This window comes from Alligator mississippiensis, chromosome 5 (assembly GCF_030867095.1).
Source record: "Alligator mississippiensis isolate rAllMis1 chromosome 5, rAllMis1, whole genome shotgun sequence".
NCBI classification, from domain to species: domain Eukaryota; kingdom Metazoa; phylum Chordata; order Crocodylia; family Alligatoridae; genus Alligator; species Alligator mississippiensis.
The window spans coordinates 161,465,682-161,485,310 of NC_081828.1; the positions used below are offsets into that span (position 1 = coordinate 161,465,682).

Sequence of the window (19,629 nt, forward strand, 5' to 3'; positions counted from 1 at the left end):
CTGGTGTCTATCAATTCCACTTCACTAATTGCTGTACAAGTTCTTTAGAAGACTCAATGTGCCTGATCATATGAGACAGTACGTGTTCTACGCAAGCAGCAGAACTCAATGGAAACTGAGGGTACTTAGTTTTTCCAAAGACTGTTCAATGTGGTGCATGTTTAACTTCAACATCTATACGTGTTTCCAATCAGGGATAAATCAGTGACCTCCACTATAGGTTCAAAAGGCACTCAGAGCAATGAAATGGGTTTACAAAAAATATATTTTAAAATACAAATTAACTGTAGTTGCCTTTACTGGGAAGGCTATAATGTGTTTGATCCTTTACCCTATCTTTCTCAATACTTTGACTGTTTTAAAATAATTGTGGTAAGACTGGTCAAAGTTTCTACTGGTGAGAACTCAAACCTGATAGAGACAGTGTGTTAAGGATCCCAACCCAAGGGTGGGCAATTATTTCAGCTGGAAAACAGCTTAACAAGTTTTGATGAGCTGTTAAAGTTCACAAGTGTGGCCCCGACCCTTGACAAGTGCCTTGCCCTCTTGTCCCCATCTTGGGACAGAACGTCCCACTCCCTAACCCCTGACTTTTGCCAGCAGAAGTCCCTCCCCTTGCCCCCAGAAATACTCCTTTTGGGAAGGGGGTTTGCCATCTTGGAAGTAGAAAAAAATCAAATTATATACTAAAAATCAAACAACCACAATAACATATTAATTTTATTTTTTTTAAATACTTTTTTCCCCTGATTTGTGTGTTTGCATTGTGTATATAGAGGTGACTGCATAATAGCTCAAAACGAAGTCTTACTCTTGTCTATTGCGGGGGGGAAGGGTGTGTATGTATGTGTATGTTGGGTGGGAGGGTATGTGGGTGGCTGGGTATGGGGGGTTTGTGGGGATGTGTAGGGAGGTGTGGGTGGGTATAAAGTTTGTTGGGGGCTGTTGGGTGTTTGTGTGGGTACGTGTGTATGGTGGGGTGTGTGCATATAACAGTGAGTGGGGCTCCCCCCAGAGGCATGTCGGTGTGTGTGGGGAAGTTGTGGGGGGTTTGAGGGAGAGTATGGGTGGGTGCAGCATTTGTGAGGGAGGGTTTGGTGGGGGGTGCATGGGAGCCCCCCGCACTTCTTCCTGGGCCAGTCAGGACCTGCCCCTGCCCTGCAACAGCCCAAAGCCCACGTGCGCTGTGGCACCTCTCCGCCACCACCAACAGTCCACAGCCTCAGCGTACCCCACGCCTGCTCTGTACCACCTGGCCGTGGCACATCCTGCCACCCCCAGGCACGCAGCAGGGCTGGGGCAGCTCCTTCTGGCTGCCACTGTTGCTGGCCCCAGCCCCACAGTACTGGTGGGGACCCACAGGTGCAGCCCAGACCTGGTGTGCCCCATGCCTGCTTCAGACTCGCTCATCCAGGTTTAGCAGCAGCAGCAGCAGCAGCAGCAGCAGCAGCAGCTGCTGGGCAGAAACTGTTGCTTGGCAGAAGGAAAAAGCAGCAGCTCCCCCTCACCACTGCTGGTAGTTCTTGGTGCAGCTGCCCAGAGCCCGCATCAAGCTGGGCTGCCCTGTGTCACCACTGCCCCGGCTGCCCTGTAGCTGCTCTGCACTGTCACTGCTGGGCAGCCCAGAGGTGGTGGTGATGGCAGTGAAGCTGCAGGGGAGCCTGGCCCAGTGTTGGCTCCAGGCAGCTGCACCAAGAACTGCCCAGCAGCAGCGAGCAGGAGGGGCACTTTTTCCTTGCACTGAGCAACAGTTTCTGCCTGGCACCAGCTGCTGCTGATGAGCCCAGAGGGGAAAATCTGGAGCAGGCAAAGGGCACACTGGGTCAGGGCTGCGCATGGGAGCTCCCACCAATACCGCAGAGCTGGGGCCAGTGGCAGCGGCAGCTGGGAGGAGCCACCACTCCCTGCTGCCTAGAAAGGCAGTCCAGCCCCACTGCGTGCCAAGGGGACAGCAGGAAGCACCACAGCCAGATGGTGCCTGGGCCAGACGGGACCAAGGGACCTGCTGTGGGCCAGACAAAACCTCTCCACAGGGTGGATCTGGCCCACAGGCTGTATTTTTTCCACCCCTGTCCCAACCCTTACTTACAATTGTGTGGGCCACTTCTCCTCATTTATAATCACATGGAAACATCAGTCCCATTAGCAGTCATGTAGAAAAACTTTACTTTTCTTCATGATGACACAGGCCACTTCCCCCCCCCTCACATCCCTGTGGCAACTACAAATGTGTACATGGAAAAAGTTATGATTTTAAATTATTTAATGTGCTTTTAGCTTATTTCAGTGCAATTTCAGAGCTGGAAATAGAGGCGAGCTCGCATCATGTGACCAGCAAGCCCTCCACAAATCATCAAGTGCTTTGTAACTACATAGGCAGACAAGGTTCCTTGGGTGAATTTGATATCTTTTATTAGACCAACCCAAATGGTTGGAGAATAGTTATTAAGCAAGCTTTCAAAAACCCTTCGTCAGGCTAAGGAAGTGTCAGCAGTTGGTGTGTGCTCTAGAGCCCATACTCTAGAGCATACACCAACTGCTGACACTTCCTTAACCTGACGAAGGGTTTTTGAACCTGAAAGCTTGCTTAATAACTATTCTCCAACCATTTGGGTTGGTCTAATAAAAGATATCAAATTCACCCAAGGAACCTTGTCTGCCTATGTCCTTAGACCAACACGGCTACAACCCAAACCCTTGTAACTACATAGACTACTATCTACGATTTTAAAGTCAGCATAGATGAGCAGAGACAGTTTAGCTGTCAGTCAACATAAGGAAGGCCTTCTTGAGTCTGTGGGTTTAAAGACAAGAAAGAAAACTATTTGGATATATTTGGTTTCATATGATTTTTACAGTATCTATTTTATTTCCAAAAAGGGTTTAATAGCTTTGGCAATAATGACCTTCATATCAGCCATTCCTTGGCACTCAACTAACCAGGAAAACTGAGAGCCAAAGGCAAATCCAGTCAGTCATTAATGCCAGGAAATACCCATCCCAGATGTCATAACTGCCACTGAAAATCATGATAAAGTATTAACTGTAAAGGTGTAAGGTAACTGTTGCCTTATTCTATTTTTCCTGGTTCGTGTAACAGTTTTTTTTTCCTAACTACTAAGAATTGACATATTAAGCACTGATAAAACAGGGATTTTATCTGGATGTTGTCTTCTAATTCAGATTTTTACTTACCATGCTGTTTTTAGTTATTAGTCCCTATCCTGATGAATTTGCTCATTGGTATCAAGGCTCTATTATGCCATCTGGTGAATTTTTACTGAATTGCATTTGATACATTTTATCATAATCAAATACAGCTGTATATAAATGTCCAAAAAATCTTGAAATTGCTTTCTTTTATTTCTGCTAGAAACAGAGATTCAATTATTCAGCTGCTTCTTGCAGTACGTTCTACAAAACTTGGTAATTAATTCAAGTCTCTTCTCAAACTTCATAGTAAATAATGCATTCAATGACTTTAGATTATATATGTCCAGTATCCTATTGGGTTTTCTCTTTAAATAAATCTAATTCCTTTTACCAAGCAAATTTTAAGTATAGACAAAGTGCACCTCTACTTTGAAAAATGATTCTAAAAATGGGCTTAAATGTGTTCCCTGTCTTGTGTCCAAATCCTTAAAGGTAGTGATGTGCCTAACTCTCCTTCACAAAACAGCATGTTGGGTGACTTCTGATTTAAATAACTGACTGTTAACATGCCACTGTTAACATTAAACAAGTAAACCAGGTTCAGTTTTTGAATTGAGATCTGAGCCTGTTTAGCCTCAGATCAATCACCATTACAAATCTCAATAACCTTTACTAAAGATACATATAAAAAAAGAAACAAAACATTTGAAATATGGAGTTTTCACTTGGTTTTATTTTAACAGCATTGCTTATGTCCTTCTGTTTAGCTGAAGAGCACTTTTATTATAAGGAATCCCTATTTGACATTTTTGTTTTTTAAATGGCATTAAAATGGTAGTAACCATACTTTTGGGGGAAGAAAAAAGTGAAAGCTGAGATGGGCTAGAGTTGCTGTTATTGCTTATTGTTGGGGTCTTCTTAAAGAGAAAACGAAACAAGCATACATAAAAAAGGAGAAAGGATGAGAGAAAAAGCATCTTCTGTTTTGGGGACTGACTCTTAGGCTGCCTATACACATGCTAAGAGGTAGGGGGAACATTTTAATTAGAGTGGTTCCTGGGCAGCCACTCTAACTAAAACATGGCAGCATCACATTTATTAAGCTGCCACACATTTAAAAACGGTCATAGAATGCTTTATGTAAACCTCATTTGAGGTTTAGTTAGTGCCCTGCAGCCTTTTTTAAATATGCAGAGGCTTAATACACATGATGCTGAAGCATTCTAATTAAAACAATGTGTTCTAATTAGAATGCGAAGGCGCACTTGTATAGGCATCCTTTAAGCCTTCTTGACAAACACCCAGAGACTACCTGAACTTGTACCAGGTGTCAAGCTGTTTAAGACATACAGAAATTGATGTTAGCTCTTTTTTGGCCAAGGACTCACAGCCATGTTGCAAAAAATAGTCTTAGCCAGCTAAGCCAGAGTCATTGTCAACAGAAGACAAACAGGTAAGGGTAGGGGGGGAAAAGGAGACACAAAGAATGGAGGACAAAAGAAACAAGAACATCACATCAAGTGTTTTTCAGGACTTAACCAACTGATGGTGGTGTAAGTGGTATCTAGTGTCCAATCTTCGTTTCATTATAGACAGATCACCTCCTAGGATCGGTGTAACAATGACCCAACAATGTCATGGACAAATCGCAGGTTATGGTGGGGATGGCAACCAGGATGGTAAAGACAGGGAAGATGAGTGGAATATTCCTTCTCATTGTGTCCACTAGTGTCCAACAGACCAATTTTGGTTAATCAATTTCCATTCTTACTAGACATAATCTTAACAGAATCCTTGGGGAGAACTGAACGAATTGAAAATTTCTATCTTTAAATTTTATTGGCTTTAATAAACAATTTATTTAAGAGGCTAAGCTAAGACTTCTGGATGCTTGGGGCTAGATCCCAGTTAATTAACTTCTGCTTGTTCTAAGCTAAAGGGATTAGGCACTGTGAAGCAATTCTCTTCAGTTATGGAGATGCATAGTTCTTCTATTCTTTCAAAGGATCTCCTATTGCTCTGTCCAGAGGCTTCTGTTTTGCCCTGCAAATTCACAGAGCTCTCCCAATCTTTTCTGTGAGTAGCATTTGGTACCTCCAGAGAAAAATCCCATATTACTTTCTCCTCATTCTAACTTACCCAGCTCTCCATTCTCCAAAGGGGTTGTCTCAGCCTGTGGTAAGCCTTAGCCTTATCTAAAACACCTCTGTGCTGCCACAGAGAGAGACATCTTAGATTCAGGACACAACCAAGGAGATACCTGCCTGAGTGAATAGCATTGAGCTCCCTTCTTTCAAAAACAACCTAGTATCCACTTGCCTGGGATGCAGAAAGACTCAGTTCCAGAACCAACCCTTAGCAACCATGAGTTTAGTACCTATGATCTATTAGGTTCAAGCTATGAACGAGGCTAGGCTGAGAGGATCCTCTATCCCACCTTCCATTGAAGCTGGTCCACTGGGCAGCTAGAAAGAAAAGATTAATGCGGCCAGAACAGCAAAGACCCAGTAAATCGAAAGCAAGATGAATGCTGAGGTCCACTGAGGTGGCATTATCTAAGGAGGGTTCCTGACCACTGTTCAATACTCCCAATACTGTTTTAGTATTTTGTCCAATTTATGAATGTTATGCAATGACTAACTAATCCAAAATGCATCATTTACACTAATGTAAATCTGAAGCAGCATGGATAAAAACTGATGGGGTTTTTTTAATCAGATTTTTAACACTGGATTTTTTAATTTAAATTAGTTCAATTTTTATTTTTTATTTAAATAATAATTACGTTTTCCTTTTAAAAAATATTATTTTGAAATTAAATTTGAATGTAGTACAGGAAAGGTTAAGATATAAATTTAAAATATAGTATTTTATTAAAATTAATAGATTATTTAGTCAAATATAATGTGAAGGTTTTTCCCCCCTAATCAGCATCCAGAGAAAAGACCTTCTTCTTATATTTGAGTACAAGAAAACCTTATTAAATATACTGCCTTTTGTTAAAAAGCTGCCAAAAGCAGCATGCACTCAGGATGGAAACCAACTATGAAGCTGACTGAATGCAACCCACACTGAACATGCTTATAAAACACATGGTCCAGATTGGGAAAACATGCAGATGGAAACCTTGGATGATGATGATGAATGTATCAAAATCTTAAAAACCTGCTTCCATCAGCTTATATTACTTTCCAAAAACTACATCAACTAAGAATAAATTGAAACAATAAAGTCTCAAAATTTAAAACATGCCTCCTTTAGATTCCAAAATTTCAACAAATAAGACCAACAAGGAACACAGAACATTTATACATTATCCAAAGATTCCCTGCTTCCCTAAATTCTAATTAATTCAGGGGCTTGGAAACGTTTGCTTCTTAATACCACATTATTATCCATCACCTTTCAAGGTCGTCTATTAACACCTATCACCCCTTATCTCATATATTTCTTGTCTTAGCCCCTAACATGCCTTTCTTCCTAGCCAACACCTGGCCTGCAACTATAGCTCTGCCACCTGTCAGGCTACATCATCTTTCCATCCTCCTAGATCTACTAGGTATCTCCATTCTCTTTTCCATAAATCCATCGCCTGCTCCTTACCTAGTTCTCTTGTGTCCTTCCAGCAATACCAGCCCAGTTCACTCAAGCCCAATGCAGGAATTCTCTACAGAGAGTTCCAGTTGTTGCAAGACTAGTAAGTTTCTTGCCTTCCAGTGTCACATGAAAGTGGTGAAAACTTGCTAGACCTTTTCATACTCTTCTTCCACCCTTCCTCAGGGCACTGACCCACATGCCACACACAGTTTCTGGCATGAGTGGGCTCTTAGCACCCAGCCATTGCTGAAGTTTCTCTGCATTCCCCCAGACTGTTCTAGACACTCCCACATCACATGCAACATTCTTTCTTCCCCATGACATATTTGTCTGGGGCAATATGTCTGGGGCATTCAGCTGTTCTACACAGTCCCCAACTGTAAGGAGCACCTGCACCAGTACAATCTGATGTGCTAGCAGTCAACCAAAGTCCTGGGGCTTCTTTTTTTAAACACCCCCTTCCAAACTGTGTCCTTCTTGCCTTACAAACCTCCCCACTGGGGATACAGGCTGTGTCTACACAAGATACTTAATACACATTAGCCTAATAAGACTGTGCAGTAGCGTGCTAGGCAAAAACTGTGCTAACACGCTATTGCGCAGTAAGTGTCAATAAAAAACCATGCACCAGAGCTACTGAGCAGTAACTGTAGTTACTACGCATTTAGTTAGTACTTCATTAAGCAAATACTAAACAAAATGTGCAGTATCTGCTGCACAATAATGAACATATAGATGCACCCACAGTCTGCCTTTCCCTCACTCAGCCCTTGATTCTTGTTATGGTCCACCAACTTTATCTCAGCCAGCATCTGCATCCTGTACTGATTCACAAATTTTACAATCTTCTTAGGCAGACAAGTTTTTTTGGGGTAAGTGTAATATCTTTTATTAGTCCACCTGGATAGTTGGAAAAATTGTTCCTTGCAAGCAAAGTTTCAGGCACAAGTGCCCTTCCTCAGGTGTAAGAAGAGTCTGCTGGTCTTTGAGGGCATTTGTACACATGCTGGCACTGAAGTGCCACACACTTTTAAAAGTGCCTGGTGCTGCGGCACATACATTTGTATAAACGGTGAAATGCACCTCAGCTCTGAGAAAATGGTGGCAGTATGCTTTTGAACTAAAACACATCAAAGGTGTTGTAGTTCAGAAATGCACCACAGCCATTTTCTGCATGCTGACACGTATTTCACCACTTATACAACCACGTGACGCAGTGCAATGCGTGTCAGCTCATGTCTGGAGCAGATCTGATTAACTGAGTCTGCTCTGACATGCCAGATGTCCTGCACACTGGAGCATGAAAATGTAAGTGGACAAATGCCCTATGAGGCCATACTATTAAGACTATAGCAGGAAAATGGTGGCCTTGGAGATTCAAGTGGCCCCCTTGCCCTCTCCCCCTCACCAACCCCAACCTCCACTCCTTCCCCCTGCAGCACCTTCCCTGCACTTACCATCAGACCCTGCTCAGGTTCTGCTCCAACTCTGAGTATGTATAAGTGAGGGGCAAATTTAAATCATAAAGGACCAAAAAACCCCAATGTTGAAATAAACATGCTTTTAAAAATTTGGATATAAGGAAATTACTCTGGGTATATATACACTTAGTTTATCCAGAAGTGATGTGTCCCCCTTTGGGTGCAAACTGCAGCAAGCATCAGCACAGGCAGTCCAGAAACACACTTATTATGATCAGCAGCACTTTTGAATTTCTCTATCTGCAGCTCAGGCAAGGAATGATAGTACTCCAAAGCCTAACAGCTCACAGCTGAGTCACCAGCATTTCAGGCCATGGTAACCCCAGAGCCTAGCACTGCTCAGTATGTGTTTGTACTCCAGATACCCGCAACAAAGGATCCATGTGCTAATTAGCTGCCAACACAATTGGAACCTTTTGTTCTTGTCATGAGTCCTTGGACCCTCCAAACAGTTATATGCAAATGAGGCAGGAAGCCCCTGATCCAGCTTCTCCCTGTAGGGCAAGGCCATACCATTTAAGGATACAGAAGGTAAAACAGTGGCGCGGTGGGGCAGGTGCTCCTTGCTCTCTGACCCCAAAAATTCTTGCCCATGCAGTACCTTTCCCAGCCTTCATATGAGAACCTGCTCAGGCTGTGGTTGCTTTTGGAGCATGTAAAAGTGAGAGGATATTTCAGACACAAATGACCAATAAACACTATCTTTGAAACAAATTTGCCTATAGTAATTTTTATATTGGCAAATTACTCTGGGTACCTACAGACTTAGTTCATCTGGATATAATGCATTTCACCTTTAGTGCAAGCTGCTGCAAGCTTTGGCACAGGTAGTCCAGACAGACACTCTTGGCAACACTTTCTTATTTCTTCATATACAAAATTTTTTTTTTTAATAAAATTTCATTTCTGGGGCCTTTACAACACCTTTACAACATCGAACTTCCATTACAATACTCATACTGAGAACCCGCATGCCTGTCTGCATCTCTTTACCCATTACAATCATGCTGGACCACCTCCGTTCCCTCTGTTACCACCCATTTCAAAAACTAATTTCTATTTTACAGTGCTTACCTCCCTGGAAGGGTTGGTCAGTGGGCATGAGGAATCATCCAGGCAGGGACAAGCTTGAGCCTGCACTTTGCTGCTTATCTCCTCACACCTCCAGGCAGCCTTCAAAGGATCTGGCAGCACCCTGGTTGAGAATCACTGCTCTAGTCAAAGAGGGGTGCCTCAAATCTAAAAAAACATTGACACCCACTGATATAGACAAATATATACTTTGGAGCAGCTTCAAAAGCGGGGAGGAACATCTGATCAGGACCACACAACAGTACTTATGCTGTACTGTTACCTGAGAATGAGGTTGTGGTGACATAAATCAGCTAAATCAACCTCAACTTTACCTTGCGTGAAGCAGGATTAAAACTAGAGTAGTATGTGCATCCTCAGGGGCTCAGACACATGTAGCACTTACATTGTAACAGTTACTGCACTCCTGAGAACTGGCTCCCCACTCTGCTTTTGAAGTTGCTCCAAAGGTGCTTTTCTCCATGTGTCAAGGCATCTACAGACTTCAGGCATTTTCAAAGGCAGGCAACAGATGACCCAAGCTGCTCAGTTCTGTCCACACTTGGACAGTTCTGGATAAGCAGAGAGATATAACTCTGGTCAACTACAGCAAAAAGGGCAACTCTATAGATTAGGTATCCCCAGAGTTAGATGGTAATTAAGTAACTCTACTTAGGAAAATGTAGGTGCTTCTACACAAACCTTCCTAGTCCCACTTCGTTCCCCTTAAGGATTAAAACACTGCACAGCTCAAAGAGTTCAGCCTCTATTCCAGTGTTCTTCAATCCTTTCATCTCAAAGCACCCCTCAATAAAGTTGAGGCACCCCTCAGAAAATGTCAGTTATTTTCGCTTATTATTTTCACGCCCGAATGAATCCAAGGAGCCCGTGAACATCACCCTGTGAATGTCTGCCAGAACGCAGAAATGGGTATGGGACAGGAAGATATCCCCCAGCCACAGTCTCCTTCCTAGTCGTACAGGTGGCCAGCTTAGGAGAGCACATTGGCCAGGATGTCCCCGGACTTGGCAGGGCCACGGGCAGGGAACACGTGAGCAAAAGGTGCAGGGGGTAGCGCAGCCACAGCCTCAGCAAGAGCTTCCCAAGGAGGTGCTGACACAACCGCTAAGATGGCTTTGTCCCTGGAGATCCCATCATCCCGTGAATGACGCACGCGCCCCTGACAGCGCTACCCCTGCGCGGGCCCCCACAGCCCCCTTCAGAGGGGCTCCAGGCTGCACGCGGCTGAGCCTGGCGGCTCTCACCTTTGAGCACAGGCTGAGCTCTGGAGCTAACTGGAAGGAGCCAAAACCACCGAGGGCCAGTCACAGCCTCCAGGTGGCTTGTCCTTTGCCCTGCTGGCTGGGCCTGGCGCAGCGACAGCAGGGTCCCGAGGGCATGTTGGGCCCTGCCCCATGCTCAGAGGATGGACAGTGTCGTGACACCTTGTCGAGCACTAACTCTGTAGCCCGTTCCCTCTCCTCACCTTTTCATAGGGAGATGAGGACTTTAATGTGACTTTCCATTAACTGCATAATATACACAGTGTGTGGCAGGGGCCTTCCCAGCCCTCATCCCTGCATCATCTGACATTAGGCACAGTCAGGCCTGTACCACCCAGGGGCCCCTCCAGCCCTGGCTGCTATGAGCTGGGGCCAGCCCAGGGCTCTGGCTACCCCGGGGGAAAGAGGTGCCTTGCAACGCCCCCGCCCGCCGCTAGGGGCCGCGCTCCGCCCGCTGCCCACGCGCAGCATTGTCTCTCCCCCAGGAATCCACCTCCAGCCAATCACCGCGCTGAGCCCCAAAGCCCCGCCCCCTCCCCTCCTACCGCAGGGAGCCCGGATGACAAACGCTTCCGCCGGCCCGCCCAAGGAAGCGGCGCCGCACTCGGCGTTTTCACGAGTGTGCGCGCGCACACCTGGAAGATGCGCTCTTCCTCCCGCACTTCCGGCCCCTTTCCTGGGGGCGGCGCCCTGGGAGGCCTGGCGCGTGACGTCATTGCCATGCGCCGGGATGAGCGGCACGCGGTAGGGCCATGGCAGCGGCCGCGCAGTCCCCGGTCCCAGCGCCCGGCCTGGCGGTGCCGTCCTTCGTGGCGGCCTGCGACCTGGTGCCGAGTCGCTACTCGTGCCTGGTGGTGGTGCCACATCGCAGGCACATCGCGCTGGCGCCGCGCTTCCTGCGCCGCAAACTCACGGGCATCCGCGACCAGCTGGACGCCGGGCTGCTGCGCTACTGCGACAGGTGCGGGGCGGGGCAGGGCAGGGATGGGCGGAGGGAGGGAGGCTTAAACCACTCGCTGTCTCACTGTCCTGCTGCTCCTGCAGCCTGGGAGGCGTTCCGCTGGCCTACAGCCACGTGAAGATCGTGGGGGCGCTGGGCGACATTTACGACGACCAGGGCTCCATCCACCTTCACATCGAAGCCGACTTCGTGGTCTTCATGCCCCAGAAAGGGACCAGGCTGGTGGTACGTAGGTGACAGCAGCGCGGGTGCTTCTTGCACCCACTGAATTTCAGCTTGGGCCAACTCTGGGGAAATGGATGAAGCTGGCAGGGGGTGGGGGTGCCTCCTCCTGCCCTCCTTCCCTGCCTGCTCTGCTGCTTTGCTCCCTGTTCCCTCCCCAGGCTGACATGTGGAGGCTGCTTGTACTGCCCTGGGCCTCCCCCTGTCCTAAGGTCTTGTGTTTATCTTGCACCTGGAGCTACCTCAGGAGACAGGTTTACCTTTTGGGTTTTAAGATGCTGTTAATTTAACGCATGAAGTGTAGATGCATCTTCCCCCGAAGGCCTGTTAGGAGCCAGATAGCAGTATCTGTTTGATTCTGTCATTGGAACAGGGTCATGCAGTACCTGTGTGCCCTTTTTTGGCACAAAAACCAGGTTTTGCTCTGGAGTATTTCAAATAACGAGCCATGAATCTCTGCCATGTGGAAGGGTGGTTTTCAGAGATGCCCCTGCCAGTACTTCTGCAGATGTATGTGTAAAAGTAGATCGAGATACTAACTTGCTGATAGGCACAGAACTGTGTTAAACAGTTCACTTTAATTTAGCAAATTGACCACTTCCACATCCAAAGTCTTAATGGCAAAATAAACATGTTGTTTTCAAAGCATGAAAGAAAATTCTACTTTAAGAGCATTGAAAGTAGAATTATGTGGCTATGAATGGAACATTTAAATAGAAACATGACTACAGCAGTAGTCACAGTTAATCTTTATGAAAGTACAGTTTTTAGAACCCTTTTTCGTAAGCAGGGCACATTACCTGCTTCCTTTCCTAATGTACCATGCATCTCAGACAGGTTTGAAAATGTTTTTTCTTGTCTGTGTTTTGTCGTCTATCATATTCTTTCTTAGCATGCCTGATCATGAGAGATTCTTGTGGGTTGTGGCATTTTAAGATCCTATTATATGTGTAGGTACTTACTAAGGTCAGGCTGACATTTTAGCATATTCTTCTTTGCTGTTAAGCATCCTAATTTTGCATTTTGTAATTTGAAAGACAAAGAAACAAACAAATCTTAGAAGTGACTTGAGTATTTACAGCTGTGAAGGCTGTGTGTCATACAAATTGATTGCATGCTTTGTATGTGTAAACTCTTACATGTGCAGAAGTCAACATCCAGAAAACTCCAAGCAGATTTAAAATGTAGGCACAAGTGAAAAGAAAAAAGGAGCTCTCAACCAGTGCATTGCTGAGATGCTGCAAAAGCATCTGTGAGGGATGCAAAGTCTCAGTTGACCCTTAACCCCCTTTAAAAACATTGCTGCAGCCTCAGGTAGAATTTAAACTGAGATTAGATGTGGCAGAGAGCTGTCTTAATGCAGTGCTAAATAGCTCCTCTGAGAGACTACCTACCAATTTCTTCAGGTTCAGTACTGGGTAAACACTGCTACACTACTTCTGTGTGGATAGCTAGCTTTAGGATCAGTAACTTGCTGGGAAGAGGAGCATATGGGAAGTAAACTGTGGAGCTGTGCATGGTGCTGGAAAGGAGACAGGCTGGCAGGGGAGAGACAGTGCCAGGCACCTGGGATTGGTTTACTAAATCAAATGTCAAGAACCATTGTATTAGCAAATGTGAAACCTGAATCAAATTTGATTGATCTCTTTCTTTTTTTAGGGTGTGATCAATAAAATTGTCCCTAGTCACATTGGCTGTCTGGTACATGGATGTTTCAATGCTTCCGTCCCTAAACACGATTGTGTGTCAGCTGAACAACAGCAAGACCTTGGGTTAAAAATAGGAGATACATTGGAATTTGAAGTTTCTCGCTTAGATTCTGATGCTGCTGGAATGTTCTTCATCTGGGGACGTCTGACTAAAGACAGGTTCAGTGATAAGATTATGATTATTTTTCTTACATTTATTTAAAGACTACATGATAACACTGAATGTCTTGTCTTAAATCTAAACGTCTTCCTGTCTCTTAAATATAAAATTATTTTAGACTGTATATAGCTATGGATCCTATTAACAACGGAACTTTAACATGATTTACCTTGGAGTTTGTTAAAAAAAAATCCAAAGTAGCTAAAATAGTTTTTAAAAAAAACAACATTTTTCATGCAAATAATCTATTGCGTCACACGTACATGTTACAGAATGTCATGGTCAATTAATTCTTGAGTGGTGTTTAGATAATTTTATAATCAAATTTGTGTTATGGGTTAATCTGAAAATCTAAAGTGATCAGGTATGCACCATTTTTTCATTTTTTTTTAAATACTATGTTCAGCAGAATTTCAAAGCAAAGTACCAAAAATATTTATTAACTAGCAAATTGCCCATCAAAAATGATTGGAGTGGCATGGGGGGACAGAGGCCTGCATCCAGCCCCCCACCCCACTGCCTTGGGCTGGGGCTGTGGCTGTTTCCCCTTGCTACTTGGGGCCTTTTCCCCGCCTCCTCTTTCGGCTAAGGCCAGGCCCAGGCCTGCTCCCGCTCCCCCACTGCCACTTCGGCCTGGGCCCCGCAGTACCAGTGACAGGTCACTGGTCACCCCCCTCTCCTCCCCTCCCCTCCCCTGCCTTCCTCCCCTCCTCCCCCACCACCTCCCTCCATGCTGGCTATTGTTGCAGTGGGGGGCAGTGAGACACTTCTGCCCCTCGCTCCAAGGAGCAGGCTCTGGCCCCAGTCCCAGCTGTTATGGTGGCAGTGCTCTACCATGTGGGGCAGGGTGAGGCCAGCGCTGCACAGCCAGTACTGTGTGCCCCTGCTGCCTCCCAAGGAGTGTGTGGGGGGGGGGTGGGGGCCACCATTGACCTTGCCCGCCGCTAGCGCCTCTCCCTCACCCCTACTTCATCCTCTCCATCATGGCAGTGGTCCGGTTCCTGTCGTCCCCCCCATGCCTCCAAGGAGCAAGGCAGGATGGGGTGAGGCGGGCTCTGCTCGCCTTCCCCCCCGCTCTGGCCCCTCAGTCCCTGCTGTCATGGCGGTGTTCCGCCATGTATATCTCTGTCCAGAGCACTCTGATTTGGCTGCCGAGGCAACCAGTCAGAGTGAGAATCAAGGGTTATGGACAGACAGACTAAGGCTTGTATAATATTAGAATTTATTAAATACACTTTGATACAAATCCAGGGGATATTTCTTGCACGGTTTCTATTTTGGTGCTTCTAAATATTATAATCAACTTTCTCTTTAACCAATTTAGGCCCCTGTACATGTTACAAGTATTGTACAATTAACTGTTTAATTATGCAATTACCTTAAAACCAGCTACACATGCAAAATACTTATCGCACAATAAAAAGTTCGAACCAGGTATAAAGTTAGACTTTGAAAATGTGTACTAACTTTATAGCTCGTTGCTTTCAAGCTTTATTTTCCATGTGTATCGGGGCTTCTTCCCTTGGCTGAGAGCCGCCACGACACTGAGGCGCAGGGGTGGGTCACGCCCAGCATGAACGGCCTCTGGGGATCATGGCTACCATGATGCTCCAGGTCTAGGGGTTTCACACACCTCTCTTCAACTGAGGGCACTCCCAGTCTCAGGAGCTTGCTTCTTGCCTGTGCAAGGGGAGCCTGGGTTCGGGCTCCCCCTGCACTGGCAATAGGCATTATGGGATCTAATGCATGATTTCACAATTGCACCTCCTGCTATGCACATGAGGCACAATTTTGTGTGGATCGCACATTAGAGCTTGTCACATCTTTACCTGTACATATAGAGGGGGCCCCAGAAATGTAGTAAATATTTTGGTGACTGTTTCATTTTTGTAACCTTTACGTTCAAGTTCTGTTCACAAATTGCTTTTATTTGGATGTGGCTAATCCCTCATCTAAAAGCACAGTGTGTCTATACTAGAGAAATAACTTCTAAAATACTAGATGTTATAGCAAGCACAATATGTTCTTTGCAGATGTGAACTGATGTATTCAGTAGCATTGTAGTGGCAAGAGTGAATTACATCTTGTGTTCCTTACTGCTGATAAACTGTCCTTGTGAAAACTGACTGCAAATAAATGAAAAGCTTGAGAACAGCTGAAGAAGCCTAGTGCAAACTTACGTAATAAATACAGAAAATAACAGGCGAGGGAAACTGCATGATAATAAAAAAGTCTGAAAGAACCAAAGGGGATATAACACAACGCATGTTGAAGAAAACTTGGAATTGGAAAGGTAATATGAATTGTCTCCTAGAATAGAAACTGGACAAATAATGGCAGTGAGACTAAAAGTATTAGCTAGTTATAAGTTCCCTTGCTGGTCATTTAAAGATTGCAGTCCCTTTTTCCACTTAATTTGCTGTGGTTTTGGCACAAATGTCAGTGGTCTGTTACAGGCTCTTTGTATTTACTGTATTTCAGGAAAGTTTGACATGATATATGAGTTGTCCTTGGAGATCTCATCCTTCACTTTTGTTTATTTTCTAAATATATTTACAGCTTGCAGTCCAAGTGTCCTGAAACTGTAACTGAAGATACAAACAGAAATGAGATGCCAAAGAAAAAACACAAAAAAAATGGAACAGTGAATTGTGAAGGAGACAGTAACTTGGGGGAGGTTGTAGAGGATGCAGACTCTGCTGTGAGAGAATATGAAGAAGAGCAAAATCCTGATGTTGTGAATGGATTATCTCATAAAAAAACAAAGAAGAAGAAAAAACATAAGCAAGAAAATCAAGAACCTGTGCTTCCTGGCAGTGACACTAGTGATTACCAGAGTAACCACAAAAAGGAAAAGAGAAAGAAAAGAAAATATTGTGAGGAAAATCATGAATTATCTCAGTTGGCAGAAGAACCCAAAGCGACAAAGCGAAAGAAACAACAAATGGACTGAAATTTAAAAGGGCTTTCTTTGCATGTGACTTTTTTTTCCTTTGTAAGTATTTGATAAACTGCTAATAAAATATTATTTTGATTTATCTATGTATGCCTTTCAGCTTTTTGTCACTTACGATAGCATTAAGATGTCCTAATCAAAGTCAGGGTCCCACTACAGTCAGGGGGCCTGTAGGAATTAAACACAACAGCAATAATAATCCCACAACCTGAGTGGGGAAGCTGCCTGCACCAAACAAAGGAGGGCATTTCAGCCTCCACTCTTCTTGAGAAAATAGGCACGTGAGAGCACTGTACCTGTATCCACTTAACATCCCTAGCCTGGAGTCCTATTCTGAGGATAGGCATCTCCTTTCAAAGAACTGAGCAGGAGTGGCTTCTTAACGAGACAGTATAAGAAGGTGCTGTTGCTTTCCCCTTTTATATTGCAGCCTAGTAATTACACCACTTTCCTAGGAAATAGAGGGCCTTGATCCCAGGTCTCCTTTTCAACCTGGCAAGTTTCAAACCCATGTCTACCTCCCCGGCAAGTGCCCAAACCGCCAGGCCCTAGACTAGGCTGAGTAGGAGCAGTCTTTGCCCTTCCTGTGGAAGTATGAAGGATTGCAAGATGAGGCTGTGAATAGAGAAGTTTTGTACCCAACTGGTCAGGGCACTCGGGAGTTCGGAGTTCCTCACTTAAATGGAGGATTTTTTAATTCACCGTTTTGGACTTGCGTGCCTAAAACCTAACCAAATCCTGTCTCAGATGCCAATCTCCTAGGGAAGCAGCTGAAGGCCTTGGCAATTGAATCAGGTTTGTTCTGAATCTCAGAGGCACTGCCTTTAATCACAAAACCACTTTTCCCTTTATGCACAGTACAGAGCAGACTCCAATGCAGCTTTTAATTTCTTGAATTTGAAGAAATCTCTTCCCCCTTTCTCCCTTTAAAGAGTTAAACACGGAGTAGCCTTTACTCCAAAATAAACCTGAACCCTTCTCTTGGGGGGCAGGGCATTCCATTCACTTGTGGAACTGAGGAGCAGGGCTTCCGGTTTTTTCTGTTTAAAAATTGCAGATTCTCTGACAACTTCCAAATTCTCTGATTTAAAAACCACAATATCTGTTTGTCCATGATTAAAATGAAATGTCACTTATATATATAAAAATATCAGTTGAACACAAAATTTTATTGCTATATTTACAGTTGTGAAGCAATTTGGAAGCCTACCAGTGCCTCAGTCACTATATAATAAAAAAAAAATCTGAATACCTATAAATTTTGGCATTTGATTTTGGGTTTTTATTATGGAAAATCAGAGCTCTCCCTACTGTTTTCACCCACTGGGACATGGGTCCAGTTGCAGTTGTCTCCCCCTTGTTTCCCCCTCCCCCCAGCTTTGCAGCACTGATATGCCAATGCCACGCCCATGCCATTACCCCTCGCTCACCCCCCCAGCCCCGCTGTAGGGCACTCCCAGCTGCCAGGGCTATAGCTCTACAGCCCACTGCAGCAGTGCCTGAGCCCTGGCTGCCACTTGCTGGAGGCCACAGCTGCTGTGGCAGAGTAGAGCACAGAGCCTGGCTTCCCCTCCCCCACGGGAAGCACTGCCAGATTGGAGCCCGTAGGGGTTGTGGGCTTGGGGCTCCCCGCCCTGCTGCCCTCCACCTGGGGCCTCCATGACCCAGCAGGTGAGAGAGCGACAGAGCAGGGCCCGGCAGGGAAGCCTGTTGCCACCGCTGGGAGCCCTGTGCTGCTGTGGTAAGATGCCCACTGCCCACCCAGCAGCAGCGAGGGACACAACTTCACCACCACCCCCACTGCTGGGCAAGAAGAGGTTGCTTTGTGATAGTATTGGGCTCGTGATGGCAGCACCAAGCTTCCCTGCTCTGTTCTGTGCTGCTGCGCAGGTCCCTCTTGCTGGGCTGTGAAGGCCCCGTGGGGGAGGGCAGCAGGGTGGGAGCCTGAGCCTAAAGTAGCCATCCTTCACCTGTCCTGTGCACAAATCTGAGGGACATATGCCCCCCATTCTGGCAGCAGCGGGAAGCCAGAGCCCTCTTAGCCCTCAAAAGAGCTGCCCGCAGCCCTGTCTCAATCCCTGCCTGAGCCCTGTGGCTGTACATTCCTGCCCCATGCACTGCCTGCACTGGGCAGTGGTCCCAGCCCTCCCTCTCTCACTATGGGGGTCTCAGTCGCTGCCCCCCCCGCCCCATCACCACGTTTACCTGTGGGGAGCTGCTCTTCAGGCAGCCTGGCAGCCATGTACATGTGTACGTGCGCACACGCACATGGCACCCCCTGCATTTTTCTCCTTTAAAGGAGAAAATCCAGGTTTTACAATGTTTTTCTGTGGTAAACAGAAAACTTGGATTTCTGCTGATGAAGTGATTCCTAGCAAATGGATACAACCTAGTGGCTGGTGCACTCCCCTGCAGTGAAACTCCATTTATTAATTAGTTTTCAGCAGTTTTCTATTGAGAGACTTGACACTTTATCAGATTATAACTCATTTTTTCCCAAAACTTTCTTCATATGTATTTAAATTTTATGGCAGTCTCACGTTTTGTGTAAAATCTGTTGTGCTGCATTTGGGTTAGTCCTTCTATCAGCTGAGAAGAGGGACTTTTATGCTAGGTGCAAACAAAATAGAAACAGCATCTTCCCAGATAATACCACAGCTTCCCAGTGGCACTCAGTCTGATCATCAGTTACTACCCATGATTTTTTGTCTACACTAAGAAACAGGTTTTAAATCTCAAGTTGTAAACTATTTTTTTTCCAAGTTACACATTCCCATTATCTTCATAACTTTTATAATGGGCACCATGACTATTGATTGTAACTGCTTTCTACCATGCTAGATGGTCAGTAGAAGTCAAGGCCAGGCTTCTTTCTTTCTTTTATCTTTTTTCAATTTCAGACTAACGACCTTGTGGTTATGCTTTTTAGATGGCATTTTTAGCAACTTGGGCACAGTGTTCTACTTTTTCAGATGTAAAAACAATGTAGGAATGGGCTTGTGTGTGTGTGCGTGTGTAAATAATTATAGCTATTAT

General features: G+C 45.3%; 1 protein-coding gene and 1 long non-coding RNA gene across 2 annotated transcripts in view; one reads left to right on the top strand and one right to left on the bottom strand.

Moving 5' to 3' along the window:
• The window catches only part of LOC109285813 (uncharacterized), a 59,563-nt gene extending 48,344 nt beyond the window's left edge, over window positions 1-11,219 (bottom strand). Inside the window, exons 1-3 of the long non-coding RNA XR_002093672.2 lie at window positions 11,131-11,219; window positions 9,709-9,874; window positions 9,306-9,470 (exon numbers count right to left, since the gene is read on the bottom strand). This is a non-coding gene — a long non-coding RNA (uncharacterized LOC109285813). The remainder of the gene's footprint in view (window positions 1-9,305; window positions 9,471-9,708; window positions 9,875-11,130) is intronic.
• A 49-nt stretch (window positions 11,220-11,268) lies between these two features.
• Window positions 11,269-16,675, top strand: POLR1F (RNA polymerase I subunit F). Its single transcript, XM_006275443.4, has 4 exons — window positions 11,269-11,546; window positions 11,630-11,771; window positions 13,428-13,636; window positions 16,197-16,675. The coding sequence occupies exons 1-4, from the start codon at window positions 11,338-11,340 to the stop codon at window positions 16,588-16,590; spliced, it is 954 nt and encodes a 317-aa protein (XP_006275505.3). The 5' UTR covers window positions 11,269-11,337; the 3' UTR covers window positions 16,591-16,675.
• Window positions 16,676-19,629: the final 2,954 nt, after the last annotated feature.

Coding starts and splice junctions, on each gene's coding strand:
- POLR1F (XM_006275443.4), top strand. CDS start 11,338: ATGGCAGCGGCCGCGCAGTCCCCGGTCCCAGCGCCCGGCCTGGCGGTG. Junction 11,547..11,629: donor CTGCTGCGCTACTGCGACAG/GTGCGGGGCGGG, acceptor CTGCTCCTGCAG/CCTGGGAGGCGTTCCGCTGG. Junction 11,772..13,427: donor AGAAAGGGACCAGGCTGGTG/GTACGTAGGTGA, acceptor TTCTTTTTTTAG/GGTGTGATCAATAAAATTGT.